The sequence below is a fragment of the Danio aesculapii genome, chromosome 19 (genome assembly GCF_903798145.1).
Source record: "Danio aesculapii chromosome 19, fDanAes4.1, whole genome shotgun sequence".
Lineage (NCBI taxonomy): Eukaryota > Metazoa > Chordata > Actinopteri > Cypriniformes > Danionidae > Danio > Danio aesculapii.
The window spans coordinates 12,560,251-12,575,004 of NC_079453.1; the positions used below are offsets into that span (position 1 = coordinate 12,560,251).

Here is a 14,754-nt window from a genome sequence, read left to right on the forward strand (position 1 = left end):
TCATTATGTCTCATAATAATTAAAAAAATGAATGCAAATCTAACCTGTATGACATTGTATACTGAGTCGCTGGTTCTGTGCAGGCTGGCGTATGTCATGAGTCCTCTCGTATTTTCTGACGCCTAACAGCAGAAAAGACACGTGCAATTATATTGGAATGTGGAATATTGGAAAATGATAAATATCTGGCATCCAGAGGAGTTCTACCATGTCATTTCGATAATAAATCTTCCTAGTTTGTTTGTGAATTTACCTGAAAGCAATGTTTGGAATGTCATACTTACTTGGAGTCTTTTCAGTAGGCTGAAAAGAGAAGAGAACATATAATATAATATAATATAATATAATATAATATAATATAATACAATACAATACAATACAATACAATACAATACAATACAGGGTTGGCATTTCTGTGTGGAGTTTGCATGTTCTCCTCGTGTTTTGGCGTGGGTTTCCACCGGGTGCTCTGGTTTCCCCCACAAGTCCAAAGACATGCGGTGTAGGTGAATTGGGTAGGCTAAATTGTCCATAGTGTATATGCGTGAAGGGTAGTGTATGGGTGTTTCTCAGTGATGGGTTGCAGCTGGAAGGGCATCCGCTGTGTTAAACATATGCTAGATAAGTTAAGCTGTTTCGACCCCTGATTAATGAAGGGACTAAGCCGAAAAGAAAATGAATAAATAATATAATATAATATAATATAATATAATATAATATAATATAATATAATATAATATAATATAATATAATATAATATAATATAATTTTCCCAGAGATGGGTTGCAGCTGGAAGGGCATCCAATGTGTAAAACATATGCTGTATAAGTTGGCAGTTCATTCCGCAGTGGCGACCCCGAATTAATAAAGGGACTAAGCCGAAAATAAAATAAATGAATGAATAAAATAAGATAATATAAAATAAAAAAAAATAAAATAAAATAAAATTTGTCTAAAAAAAATTTAAATAGCAAGTTCTGAAAAATCTACCTTAATATTCTAAGATGGTGACTATTATTATTTTCTAAAAATGTTTTTTGTTGTTTTAGAATCAACATTTTATGAAACATGAAAAAATAAATAGTTAAATAAAAGAATTAAAAGAAAAAAGAGATCTGTAAAATAATAAGAGTAATGATAAGAGATCAGTATTTTATTTATTTGTCTCTTGTCCTTTTTATTCTTATCATTAGTATGTTAAATGCTACTCAATAGTGGCATAAATTTATATAACAACTACATAGCATAATATCTTTAATGCATACAGTATTGTATAATTCAGTGTAGGAGAGCAAAATGACACTGTTAAAAACAAAGTTGGCTCAACTATAAATTGTAAGGCAACTTATTGCACAGCTTTTTTGAGTTTTAAACTAAAGTTTTTTGAACTTTTAACTAAAGTACTGTACTTAACTCAATTTGAGTCAGCTCAAAAAGCTCTGCACCAAGTTGTCTTACAATTTTGAGTAAACTTTTTTTAGTGTATGATTTTTTTAATGTAATGATCATTATTGTCCAGTATAAATTAAGGATCATTTTAATGCAATTGATGCAGGATTATACTGATGATAAGTTTGTTGAAATTAATGAAATTACTATTTGTTGTTATTTACAATAAAACTATTAAAGTTGTATTTACTATATACATCATGATAGTATTGAACAATAATGGTAAAATATAGAACAATTTCGTTTACAGCACCTTCATAAATGTAAAATCAAGTTATTTTGCTCCAACTAAAGTGACTTGAGCAGACCTGATGTTGTAAATGCGTGTAAATGTGAAATTTTGCATATATTGAGAAAGTTTTCAATACTCAAATGAAGTGTTCCCAATAATTAGGTAAACTGGCGGCTTGTGGTGTTACACAGACCAAACACTAGCATTAGCATAGTTTTTTCAGATAAACTAATATGTTAACAGCATGTTTCTTAAACAACTGCAAACATATTATAGTATTTTTATGCTTTATAATAGTCAACAATGACGCACTGCACCTTTAAGTAGTTGCATGTGGATACTGCTAAATTCGAAAGATTAAACGTTAAAGAGGCTTGCCATAATGGATGTCAACAATTACAAATCAACTGATTTAGAAATTTCTACTGGATCCTGGGTCCCCTGCTCTTTGCTCTCTATATAAATTATCTTCATTTTGCATGTCCTGGCATTAATATATAGATGATATTGTTATTTATTTACATGGTAATAATTCCGCATGTTGCAAATGAAACTTACCTTTTGTATTTGACCAAATCCACTGCGATAATGAGAATTAGGGAAAGCATCAGAAATCCACATATGATGTATGGTGCAATGGAGCAGTCGCAACCTGAATCAGACAGAATAATATGCTGGTTTTACAGTATGTCACCATTATGTCATATAAAACAGTTTATTTACTTGCATACCACTACAAGAACACCCAAGGAGATCCATAACTCAAGTTCACATAAACACATTCGTTTCCACATTGCAGTTACACACAGTCTGAGAATGAATATTCTGAGGGTTAGCGAGTTTACACATCTACTAATTTCCCACTGATACCCATACGAATGTATTCTGATGTGGTTTTGGTGTCGTTTTTGCATTTAATTGCTTGTTTACACCGGGAACTGACCGTGTGTCCAGTTATTGCCCACTGTTCAGCCACATCAACACTACCGCTAGTTTTTTTCAAAGAGTTTGTCTGCCATGAATCACCTAATCATTAGTGAAGCTCAGATGGAATCACTGCACTAAAGCGATTATGGGTCAGTGACACATAAAGATGTCCAAGATGATGAAAAGAAAGCAGACGTCAAGCTCCTAGACGTGCACACAAGCAAACAAAAACATTTAACATCAAGGGGTGATATGATATGATGAATGCATATCATTCATTTTCTTTTCGGCTTAGTCCCTTTATTAATCAGGGGTTGCCACAGCGGAATGAACCGCCAATAAATACATATTATAACCATTATTTTTCTTTTGCTGTATTTCTTTATTGCGAGTTTTGGTTTGGCATGATCATTATATTTTTTTAGCCAACTTTCGCTTCATAAAAAGCAGCATCAATATTAAAATATATCGTTTTTATTTTTGTTGGAAGCTTGATTCTGACTGTTATTAATATAGCATAGTTTAGGGAAGTTCTTCTGTAATTTTATAACCTTATCCTTATAACCATCAAAAAACAACAAAAGTCTTTCGAATTCCATGCGTAAGAAACTATGGTAAAACTTTATAGAAACTACACACTATAAATCATTTATTAAGCATTAGCAAATGGTTAATTCAATATTTGTTAAGCATTAACTCTGCATTAATAGATGTTAGTAAGTAGTTTATAAATAAAGTTACTAATGTAACATAGGCTCATTGTGAAAATGTAGCCCTATATATATTTCTGGAGATCGCAAAATATGTAGCCAGAAGTATGTATGGCTGCATTTCGTCTTTAAAACGAACTCTGCAGGACTATAAGCAAGGTAAGCAGCCGCTTAGGGCCCCAGGAAATCTGGGGGCCCCAGTAATTTTCTAAAAGTATATATTATACCTATAAACTGTATATAACATTGTTTTCTCTCATATTTTGTATGTTTGTATGTTTTGTATTTTGAGACTCAAGCAAATACAATTTTAACATAATTAAATATTCATTCATTCATTTTCTTTTCGGCTTAGTCCCTTTATTAATCTGGGGTCGCCACAGCGGATTTGAACTGCCAACTTATCCAGCACATGTTTTACGCAGTGGATGCCCTTCCGGCTGCAGGCATCCATACACACTCATTCTCAAACACTAGGGACAATTTAGCCTACCCAATTCACCTGTACTCCATGTCTTTGGACTTGTGGGGGAAACCGGAGCACCTGGAAGAAACCCACACGAACATGGGGAGAACATGCAAACTCCACACAGAAATTCCAACTGACCCAGCCGAAGCTCGAACCAGCGACCTTCTTGCTGTGAGGCAAACATGCTACTCACTGCCCCACCATGCTGCTACTACTTACTTAGTACACTGTAAAAAAAATCTTGCTGCCTTAAATTTTTTAATTGAACTTTTCTAGTCATCTCAACTACAACATCAGTCAAACTGACTAATAATGTTAAGTTAAACATTGTATAGCTTAAAAAATGTAGTTGAAACCAGATTCACTTATTAAAATAAGTTAAAGCAACATAAAATTGTTTGTTGTTTTTGACTTTTCATCATTACATTTTTACAGTGTACGAAAAATCCCATTATGTAAGTCAATGGCTACCGCTTTCGGACATTCTTCAAAATATCTTTCATTTGTGTTCAGTAGAAAGAAACCCAAATCAATTTTTGGTTGAACTATGCCTTTCAATCATTTTGTAGCCTAAAGAGTTTCCCAACAGAAAAATGATTTACCATTTATGCTCACAGAGACAGCCTTGGACTGGTCAATCCCATGATTATTGTAGACCTTGCAGACATACAGACCCTGAACGTCACCTCGGGCTGTCATTGTTATAGTCTCTCCTTGATTTTGCAGCTCCAGCTTCCCAGATCCATTGTATTTGTACCACTCATAGCGCTGGACTGCAGGGTTGGCATCACTTTGGCAGCTCAATGTTACCAAACTGCCTTCGGACAACACACCCGATGGGCTCACCAGAGCTATGGTGTTTCTGGGAGCATCTGAAAGAGTAAAATAAAAAAAGTTCATCCAGAAGTTCTAATGTTGTTCCAATAATACTGTATGCTCTTTGGTTCCAGACGACAAGGTGAATTAAAAAATGTCCTGCTCACAAGCATCGATATAATGGCTAGAGAGTTACTAGTCACTAGACTAGCAGTCACCAGTATTAAAGGTACAACTTGCCGCTAGAGGGCGCACATTCGCCTCAAGCAAAGGCATATTTTTATGACCAAACTGGAAATCAAGGGTGTTTGATGTCATTAGCATGGCTACAGAGGCTTATTTCTTTGGATTAGAACATTATTCAAAACAATTGGGACAATGTCAGAACATTAGTCAGCAGAATAAATAACACAGTTCTAGTGTTTTCTGGATATTTCAGTAAAAAAATCTGTCAAATTGTGTTTGTAATGTTAATCACATTTGCATTGCATGACTATATATGTTTATTATGTATTAGTGATACCTGTAGATTTCAATTTCATTCATTCGTTCATTTTCTTTTCGGCTTAGTCTTTTTTTAATCAGGGGTTGGCACAGCGGGATTAACCGCCAATTTATCCAGCAAATGCTTTACGCAGCGGATGCCCTTCCAGCTGCAACCCATCACTGGGAAACATCCATACACACTCATTCACACACATACACTAGAGTAGAATATTTAGCATACCCAATTCACCTATACCACAAGTCTTTGGAAACCGGAGCACCCGGAGGAAACCCACGCGAACATGGGGAGAACATGCAAACTCCACACAGAAATGCCAACTGACCCAGCCGAGGCTCGGACCAGTGACCTTCTTCTTGAATCCGATTTCAATTTCTCCATAGTCTAATCTCGAATTGTCATACCATTAAAATTTACTCACTCATTTTCTATCGGCTTAGGCTCTGATTTATCAAGGGATACCACAGCAGAATGAACTGCTAATTCAAAATGCATAAAAAGAAAATCGCAAATTATTCCAAAGAGAAAGGCTATAAATGATCCTGATCATGTGATATACAGTAAAAAAAAAGTGTTTTGCAGCTTGTTTAAACTACTTATTTAAAATGAGTTGAAACAACACAATTCTTGATATTTTTTTGAGGGAAAACTTGATTCTTTTATGTTCAATCCATTTAAACTTGTTAAGTTAACTTAATTTATTTGTAGTGGCACAACATGAATGAATTGTGTGGAACCCTGCATTTTTTAAGTGATGTAACGACACAAAGAAAAACATAAGCGTGTATTTTCAGCGAAAAACAACATTGTAGAAAGGCAAACCTAATTTACTTCAACTTGTTACACCTAAATGGATTATGTTTTATCAGCATATCAACACTTGCTTTTAAAGCCTCCTGCACGCGACATTCAGACACAACTGTCGGAATACGCCCTCTTGTGGCAATCACACAGAATTTTAAGTTTTGTCGAAAGAAAAGAGAAGCTGATTCTCGCAGTGTCCAAAATAAAGGGTGCAAAAGCAAGAGCCTTTATTTTCCGTGCGTTCACCACAGTTGAATGAATGAATGAATGAATGAATGAATGAATAAATGAATGAATACTAGAAACTTATAGACCTTATAGAGATCATTTTGGAGGGAATGTGGAGACAGGGCTGGACTGGGACAAAAAAATCGGCCCTGGCATTTTGGGACAGAGTGGCCCACAATCAATCATGCTACCCATCTGTGCACGTCTTTGAATATGTTTACCAACTCCCATTCTATAAAAGCACAAAAGCCATATATAGGAAATAATGAGAGTTGACAAATTTAAAACTTAAAAATGTATTTATTATTATAATAAAATAATATTCCACACTGGAAGTCCATCTTGTGTGTGCCTGTGTGTTTTGAGGATGCCTATATTAAATAATGAACATAACAAAAACTGCCTGCTGACGCACACAGTTAATGTTGATTAACAAAATAAAGATAAATAATAAAAGAAATGTGTCAGAGACCCTTAAAACATAACTCAACAATGAAACATCAAACATAGCTTAAAGATTGTACGTAGTCAATCAAATGAACTTAAACAACTAAAAAAGGCAACAAATATTTGTTTGGGTCCGAACTACTAATACTATTTTTTTACATTTAGTTTTGTTTTGCTTAAGTTGCACACTAGTTTGGTCATGTATACATATCATTATAACCATATTGTATAAATATTATTGTAACTATAAGCCTACATCATGCTGACGATCAAAAACAAAATGTCATGATATCTCATGCGAGTCTTCTGGCTGAGTGCATTTTAAAATACATGAATGACACTCCTCATAGAGTTTGAGAAGCATATGATATATAATTTGTAAAATAAAGACTTGCAGGTTAAGAAAACAGCATAGGAGGAAGTTTCTGTGGGCCTTGGTACAAGTGAAAAGTAAAAAAAAAGGATATTTATATAGACAGATAGGTAACTAGAGAAAGGAATATATTGATCTGTGCAACAGTTGTCGATCCGCTGCGTGCTGCAGACGCAAACAGGCAAAACAGGCGTGACTCTCGACTATTTTGACAAATACACATCGACGTTGCCCAAAATGGAAGTTTGTGATTTGGTCAGCCTAATGTTAATAAAGAAAAGAACCAAAGGGCTGCAGAATTTGTCACATGGGCCAGTCTGTTCGAAAAAGAATTAAGTCAATTAGTTAAGCAGAAAAAAAGGACAGTCTGCTAAGTGTTTTATGGGCCGATCAGATCATAAGAAGATGATCAGCCTGGCCCAAAAAGTACGTCGGCCCAGCGGGAAACTACCCGGTCTGCCAGATGGCCAGTTCGCTCCTGTGCAGAGACAATATAAAAAATATAATATTTTTATTACTCATTTATGAATAGAATTTTTTTTTTATATAGATTTTTTTCTGAATCAAAAAAATAATGAAAAAACTACTATTTCTCATCATTACCTGCGTGGACAACACTGGAATACATCACATCTGGTCGGCTGGTCGCATAGGGTCTAGTCGCAGGAGTTCAATTATTTGCCGCAGCTCCAATTGGATCAGAATTTTCCGCATAGAGATGTTCGGAACTCCATGCAGCTCCCGGACTACTCTTTATTGGAAATGAATGACCTCTGGTTTGTCGCTTGTTGTGTGCAGTGAAAAGGCGGCTTAACACTGGCCTTTTATGCTTCTTGCTCAAAAGAATTAGCATTACTAAAAAATTTTTACTTAAATGCTTAAAGGTCCATGTGAAATCAAAAATGTCAATATTTATTTTGCATGTGCAAATACAATTGCACAATTAATTCATCTAAGTTAATCTACTGAAAAAAAAAATTGTTTTGGTAATCTTCGATCAAATTCTGCATTTGGACTGGCAGTCCTTCTCGGTTGACGTCAGGTCGACGGCTTCAGCCACAATATTTGTAATCACGCCCCCTAACCGGTAGTTTGCTATGAGGGAATGATGTGTAAAAAAGCCCCGCCCCCTACTCAACATTCTGTTTCTTCAACATACTAAAATAAAAGTCTCAGCTAACTAACAGCTCATGCAGACTTATGGAAAAACACTTTTACAAGGTGTTCAAACACAGTTGTGTGGCAACAGTGTGTGAATATAGCCAGCTTCTGATGGTAAAAATGAATCAATAAAAATTTTTATAATCACACTTCATAAAAAAGTCTGCAGAAACACTTTGATTGACATATACAAAGCCTCATCCATTAGTGATCATCTCTTCCTTATTAGCATAGACAGCCCTGAGCCTTTTTTAAATTCGCATATATGATAATGCATAAGCATTTTTGGCCCTGTGCCTTTTAAAATAAGGCTGGGAGCACAATCTCATTTGAATTTAAAGAGACATCACCAAAATGGCATAATTCAAACCCTAAAGGGGCAGTTTCAAAGAGTTTTAAAACATTAATAATGGGGTGTTTTGAGCTTAAACTTCACTCACACACTCTAGGAGTAATTTCAGAGACTTGTTTTAAAAGTGACAAAATAGGTCCCCCTTAAGTTTAAGTACTACAGCAATTGACTCAATGATTGATTGTTTTTGTTTCCTTTTAACTTACACAGGACTCTCAGGGTAATGCTGCTCTCAGCTGGTGTTTTGGTGCCGTGCATGTACAGGAGGGAGCAGGAGATTTTAAGCTGGTCATTCAGAGGCGTTGCATTGAACATCTGAGAGGAGACCAGCAGTGTCTGTCCAAACTCATCCTTCTGAAGTAAATAAAGAGAATAAAGTGTTATAATAATGCATCAGCTGTTTACAAGCAAGATGAACTCTGTGTTATTGGACCTGTAGAGCTGGTGGCAGCAGTTCTTCTAGCTGTGTGTTCCACTGCATCACGGGCTGCATTGAGGGACAGGAGATCACAGTGGAGCAGCTCACTGTCAGCTTGGTTCCTTCTAGAACTTCCAGCTCCTGTACGTGCGGGTTTAGCGCAGGAGGGAGAACATCTCGCAATTCAGAAGAGAGTTAAGATGTTAACTGAGTGCCTTCAACAGGCCCACCTTGCAACTGAAATGTAAGTAAATATTCATTCATTCATTTTTCTTCAGCTTAGTCTCTTATTTATCAGGGGTCACCACAGCAGAATGAACCTCCAACTATTCCAGCATATGTTTTAATAAGTGGATGCCCTTCCAGCCACAACCCAGTACTGGGAAACACCCATGCACTCATTCACACACAAACTCATACACTGCAGCCAATTTAGTTTATTCAATTCACCTATAGCACATGTCCTTGGACTTGTGGGGGAAACCGGAGTAGCCAGAGGAAACCCACACCAACACAGGAAGAACATGCAAACTCCACACAGAAATGCCAACTGGCCCAGCTGGGACTCGAACCAGCGACCTTCTTGCTGTGAGGTGACAGGGCTAACCACTTTGCCACAATGCCACCCACGTAAGTAAATATAAAAATTGTCATAACATGTAAATAACTGATAGAATATAATCATTTCCACTAACTTACTATAAATCAATTACAGCAAAAATACTGTATTTAGATTTACAGCAGCATTTATCTTGCTCCATATGTATTTACAGTATTGTGTATCTTTACTGTAAAATATACAGTAATTTTCACAATACAACTTTAAAATGTAGTACCATACTGCATAACTGTCCTACAGTGAAATACAGTTCATATTACAGTTAAATCAGGTTTAAAAAATAATAAAAATTGTTAACAGTGTATTCTCAGCAAACATTAAATAGAATATTTTTATTTGTCTTTTATGCAAATATCACACGCAAGGTTTTAATCATTTTATTTGGATACATAGATACATACATCCATGCAACCAAAATATTGACATTGTATTTAAATTAATTAGATAACTATTTTGAACCCCACTATAGGACAAAATATAAAAAAATGCTCAAGTTTTTTTTAAGAATATTCTCTCATAAGTGGAATATTAAAAATGAAAAAAAAAACAAACAAAAAAAAAACAATGTCATTTAGGACATAATAGGACGATTGGTCCTATTTTTCAAAAGTATTTTAGACAACACAATACCAATTTCCAAAAATTCAAACAAAACAATTTTTGGTGGAATAACCTGATTTTTATTAACCATTATTAATTATTATTTATTATATACTCTATTAAATATGAGCAATATCACACGTATAGCAGTGTAATATGGTTGTATATCGGCACTAGTGGGAGGCGTGCGTTGGCACAAGGCAGCAGGCCAAGTGCCTTAGTGTCCCACCAGTGATGATATACAGCCTTATTGTATTGCTACTCATGTGATACTGCGTTTATACAACAGTTCAACGGCATAATCGTGTATATTAAAAAGAAAATCAAACATCAAAAATCCTTTTGTATGAGGAACTACTTTCTTCCGCCATTGATTCACATCTGCAGCTGACGTCAGAACAGCAGAAACCGTTACTACTTCACACATGTCACTTTAGAGCTAGTATTTGAATGATTCTCTAGCGTAATATCTAAAGTGATGACAAAACAGGTGATTTTGCTCACATTTTAAGATTATAACACTTAACGGCATAAAATGCCCTCTGTCTACAGAGATTTCTCAGTATTTCTCTGCTGCAATTGGAATATTGCAATAATTAACCCCGAAAAAGCCAAAGCAAAGCAAACACTACCAGATTACTATGGTATAAATACAGCACTACATCATACAAGAGAGAGATCAACTTAGAAAGTCACTTACTACTTTTATAATGATTTGATTAGCTGTAATTTGACGCTTATGCTGAGTTTCTCTTCCCTAAGCACTCATTATGCTGCCTGTCGCCATCATTGGGCAGAATGCTAACCCTCTTTGCTTTTGCATCTCCAAAATTATAAATATTTAAAATAGGCACTGTCCTTATAAATAAACTGCATAGTTGCAATCTAAACACCTACATTCTCACCTAAAAAAAAGCCTGAAAAGTACATTATGTTGTCCAACAGTTGCAATATTTGTCAAATTGTAGTGAGTTTATTAATCTGCTGTAACTCTATGTGGGCGGAGTAATACACAAGGGTGAAGAGGCTGTACGAGTGCTGATATAGCTTTTTAAAATTAATTGTAGGAAAAAGTGCTGCCATCAAATGAGAATGTTTTTTATTTAAGATTTTAAAGATGCACTTTAAGCCTTTGGCAATGTTTTGCACATTTCATAACATTAGAAATATTTTGGGGAAACTGTTAATTTTTTATCTTATGCAATTATGGTTAGTTTTTTTTCAAATGCCTTAGAGTATGTTGTTTGGGATTTCTTGCCATTGCCCTAGAATCAAGCAATGAAAAATTACTACCTTTATGAACTGTGATGCTCACTCCTTGCTTAAATGTGTACTTGAGATCTTCACGACCCTGAAGCCTGAAGAAATACGTGCCACTGAATCCAGCAGGAAAGTTGTGAAACACAGTGGTGCAATTATTGTTTAGGATGTTGCCAATCACGTTTCCGTTCAGAAGAGATGTTGCCTTGCTGGCTGAACTAAACACAGTTGCTCCTTCTATGTCTGTCTTTTTCCACAGCGCTTCAGCTGATTGGCTTAGGAAGGGTTTGAATGAGTTGGGGATCTCAAACTGACATGGAATATGAACACAGAAGCCACTTATGGCATCTATGTTCTGAGGCAGCTTGATTTCCCACGTGTTGCTGGGAGCACCTGCACATAAATACATAACAATATTGTTTGTTTTTCAGATTGTAATGTAATGTGTATTTATATAGCACATTTATTGTGTATGGCCATACACCCAAAGCGCTTCACAACCATGAGAGTCATCTGGGGTCTCTCCACACCACTAACAGTGTTCAGCATCCACTTGGATGATGCGACAGCAGCCACAGGACAATGGTGCCAGTGCGCTCACCACACACCAGCTATAGGTGGAGTGGAGAGACAGTGTTACAGCTAATTCAGGGAATGGGGATGATTGGGAGGCCATGATGGGTAAGGGCCAATGGAGAGAATTTGGACAGGACACCGGGGTTACACCCCTACTCTTTACGAGAAGTGCCATGGGATTTTAATGACCACAGAGAGTCAGGACCACGGTTTTATGTCTCATCCGAAAGACAGATTATTTTAATAAAACATGGAGATGACAAAGCAGAAGTGCGACACAAGTCAAAAGTGCAAAGTTAAATAGTCATCATCACATTTATATATGGATTAAAATTTTTATGTAAACCGTCAAACTCAACAGATCAACAAAACAAGTCTCTCACCTTTCAATATCCAAAGCATGAATACCAAGATTGTTAGTCCACTCATGCTGTATGGAGATCTGTAAAAAGATCAGTTGTGGTCCAGTGAATAGGTTTGTAGGCTTTCTTTCATCCATTGTTGATGTTTTAAGTTAATTTTACTATGAATATTTTAAATAAACACTTGAACAATTAACTTTAATTCACATTACCCCCCCCCCCCCCCCCCCGTTTTTGGTTAATAAAATAATAATAATAATAATAATAATAAAATCTGAGTTTTACCTCATTCTGGACTGTCTGTAATTCACTGAATAGTTTAATGAAATGAAAGAGGAACTGCTGGAAATGAAGTTTCAACAGTAGTTTTGTCAAAATTTGGCTATTACAAAATTGACAAATAGGAAATGAGAAAAAATATCTACTTTAATTTAAGCTAAAATAAGAGCAAAGTTAAGGAATAGAGCATCGAAAACTGAAAAATCTCTCAACATTTGTTCTGAACCTGTTTGATTTTCTTCTGTTGAGCACAAGAGAACATATTTTTAAGAATGTTGGAAACCATTAACTTACGTGGATGTCAGTTATATTTGTATTAATTAATTCATTTTCTTTTTGGCTAAGTCCTTTTATTAAAAAGTGTGTACATTTTTAACTAAAACAGCTCCAGATGAAGACAAGGCAACAAAAATTTAAACTTTCCCTGGAAAATATAACATCTGTCTTATGTCAAATCTCTATTCACGGTAAATATCAAGACCACTTTTAGGACAAAACTTATCTAATTAATGAATATTAACCCTCATTCATTCATTTTTCTTCGGTTAAGTCTCTTTATTCATTAGGGGTCACCACAGCGGAATGAACCACCAACTTATCCAGCATATGTTTTACACAGCGGATGCCCTTCCATTTGCAACCTATCACTGGGAAACACCCATACACTCCCATTCACACACATGAATTCACCTAAAGCGCATATTCACAATTCACCTAAAGCGCATATCGTTGGACTTGTAGGGGAAACCGGAGCACCCAGAGGAAACCCATACGAATACGGGGAGAACATGCACACAAACTAAGTAATGCCAACTGACCGAGCCGAGGCTCAAACCAGCGACCTTCTTACTGTGAGGCGACAGCGCTACCCACTGTGCCACTGTTCAACAGAAAAATATTTATTTTACTGCAGAGAACAGTACAGTAACTGAATATAAAAATTTATGCGTTCTTTCTTTTCTAAAATGTTGCTTAAATATGCAGATTATCTAATCAAGGGTGTGCTAATTTTCCTTCTTTTACAAAATACAAATCATAACATTTGATAAACTCATGGTCCAAATTCATTTTTAATTTTGTTGACAAATTCCTAGCTATTAGGCAACATTTTTATAATCTTCTAAAAAAGTTTTGTAAATGTTAGTTAATGTTATTAAAATTAATGATTTTGGAACATTCTTGTAACATTGATATAAAAACGTTCATGGATCATTAATACAATGTTAAGATAATGTTCTAATAACGTTTTGAGAACATTAATATAACATGACACTGAAATGTATAACGAAAATATTTAGAATAGCGTTAATATAACTAAAAAAAGGCATAATCTAAAAAATTGGACACTTGTAAACATTTTAAGAACATTTCACAATAAGGTTTTTATAATTTACAGTGGGAAACGTTCTTTGAACATTTATATAATGTGGATAGAATGTTATAATAAAATTGTTAATTATGTTCTGAAAACATTAATATAACAAGGAACTGAAACTTCATGAAAACGTTTTGAATAATGTTATTACAACCAAAATATAATGTTAAAACCTAAAACATACTGTCTGTTTTGATTTTTCTGAGGACATAAATATGTTATCCAACGTAGTGGTAACGTTAAGGAAATGTTTTTAGAACGTAAAATTGTTAGCTGAGTTAAAAAAAAAAAAACACGTGTCATATACATGCTATAATGAATTGATTTTAAATTCCCAAATTACCAAGTTTGCAAACTCAATGTACCATGTAACAAACTCGCGAAATGTGTAAAAGACTAATATGGGCTAGTCATTTGGGATACTGAGTTACTACTAAGATGTTTACTTACATTTTTTTTTTTTTTTTTGATTTTTTAAAGATTTTAAGCTTGTTAATTTTTGTTTGTCACATAATGTGATTCCAGCTTAAATAATATTAATGAATGCCCACTTTACATGTTTGATTTGAATATTTGCTCATATCCAAATCAGTTGTCACTGGTTTATTTGTTATTATCACCAACAAGTGTGGTTGTCAGACCAAAGAGATTCAATTTTGTTCTGTCAAACTTGTACACAGCTGTAGGTGGCAGCAAAGTTCAACATTTGGAAACTACCACTCCAGATGGTGTATTGGTCAAACCTCATGTGAGTATCCGTCATCATTTACTCACCCTCTACTTTTCAAAACC

At 35.0% G+C, this 14,754-nt stretch overlaps 1 protein-coding gene across 1 annotated transcript in view; it reads right to left on the reverse strand.

The window, feature by feature from the left end:
* The window catches only part of si:ch211-171h4.5 (Schwann cell myelin protein), a 14,788-nt gene extending 2,404 nt beyond the window's left edge, over nt 1-12,384 (reverse strand). The window contains exons 1-8 of the mRNA XM_056480245.1: nt 12,330-12,384; nt 11,404-11,763; nt 8,907-9,067; nt 8,680-8,827; nt 4,390-4,659; nt 2,240-2,333; nt 285-303; nt 45-122 (exon numbers count right to left, since the gene is read on the reverse strand). Of these exons, the coding sequence (XP_056336220.1) occupies nt 45-122; nt 285-303; nt 2,240-2,333; nt 4,390-4,659; nt 8,680-8,827; nt 8,907-9,067; nt 11,404-11,763; nt 12,330-12,375 (1,176 nt within the window). The 5' untranslated portion in view covers nt 12,376-12,384. The remainder of the gene's footprint in view (nt 1-44; nt 123-284; nt 304-2,239; nt 2,334-4,389; nt 4,660-8,679; nt 8,828-8,906; nt 9,068-11,403; nt 11,764-12,329) is intronic.
* Nucleotides 12,385-14,754: the final 2,370 nt, after the last annotated feature.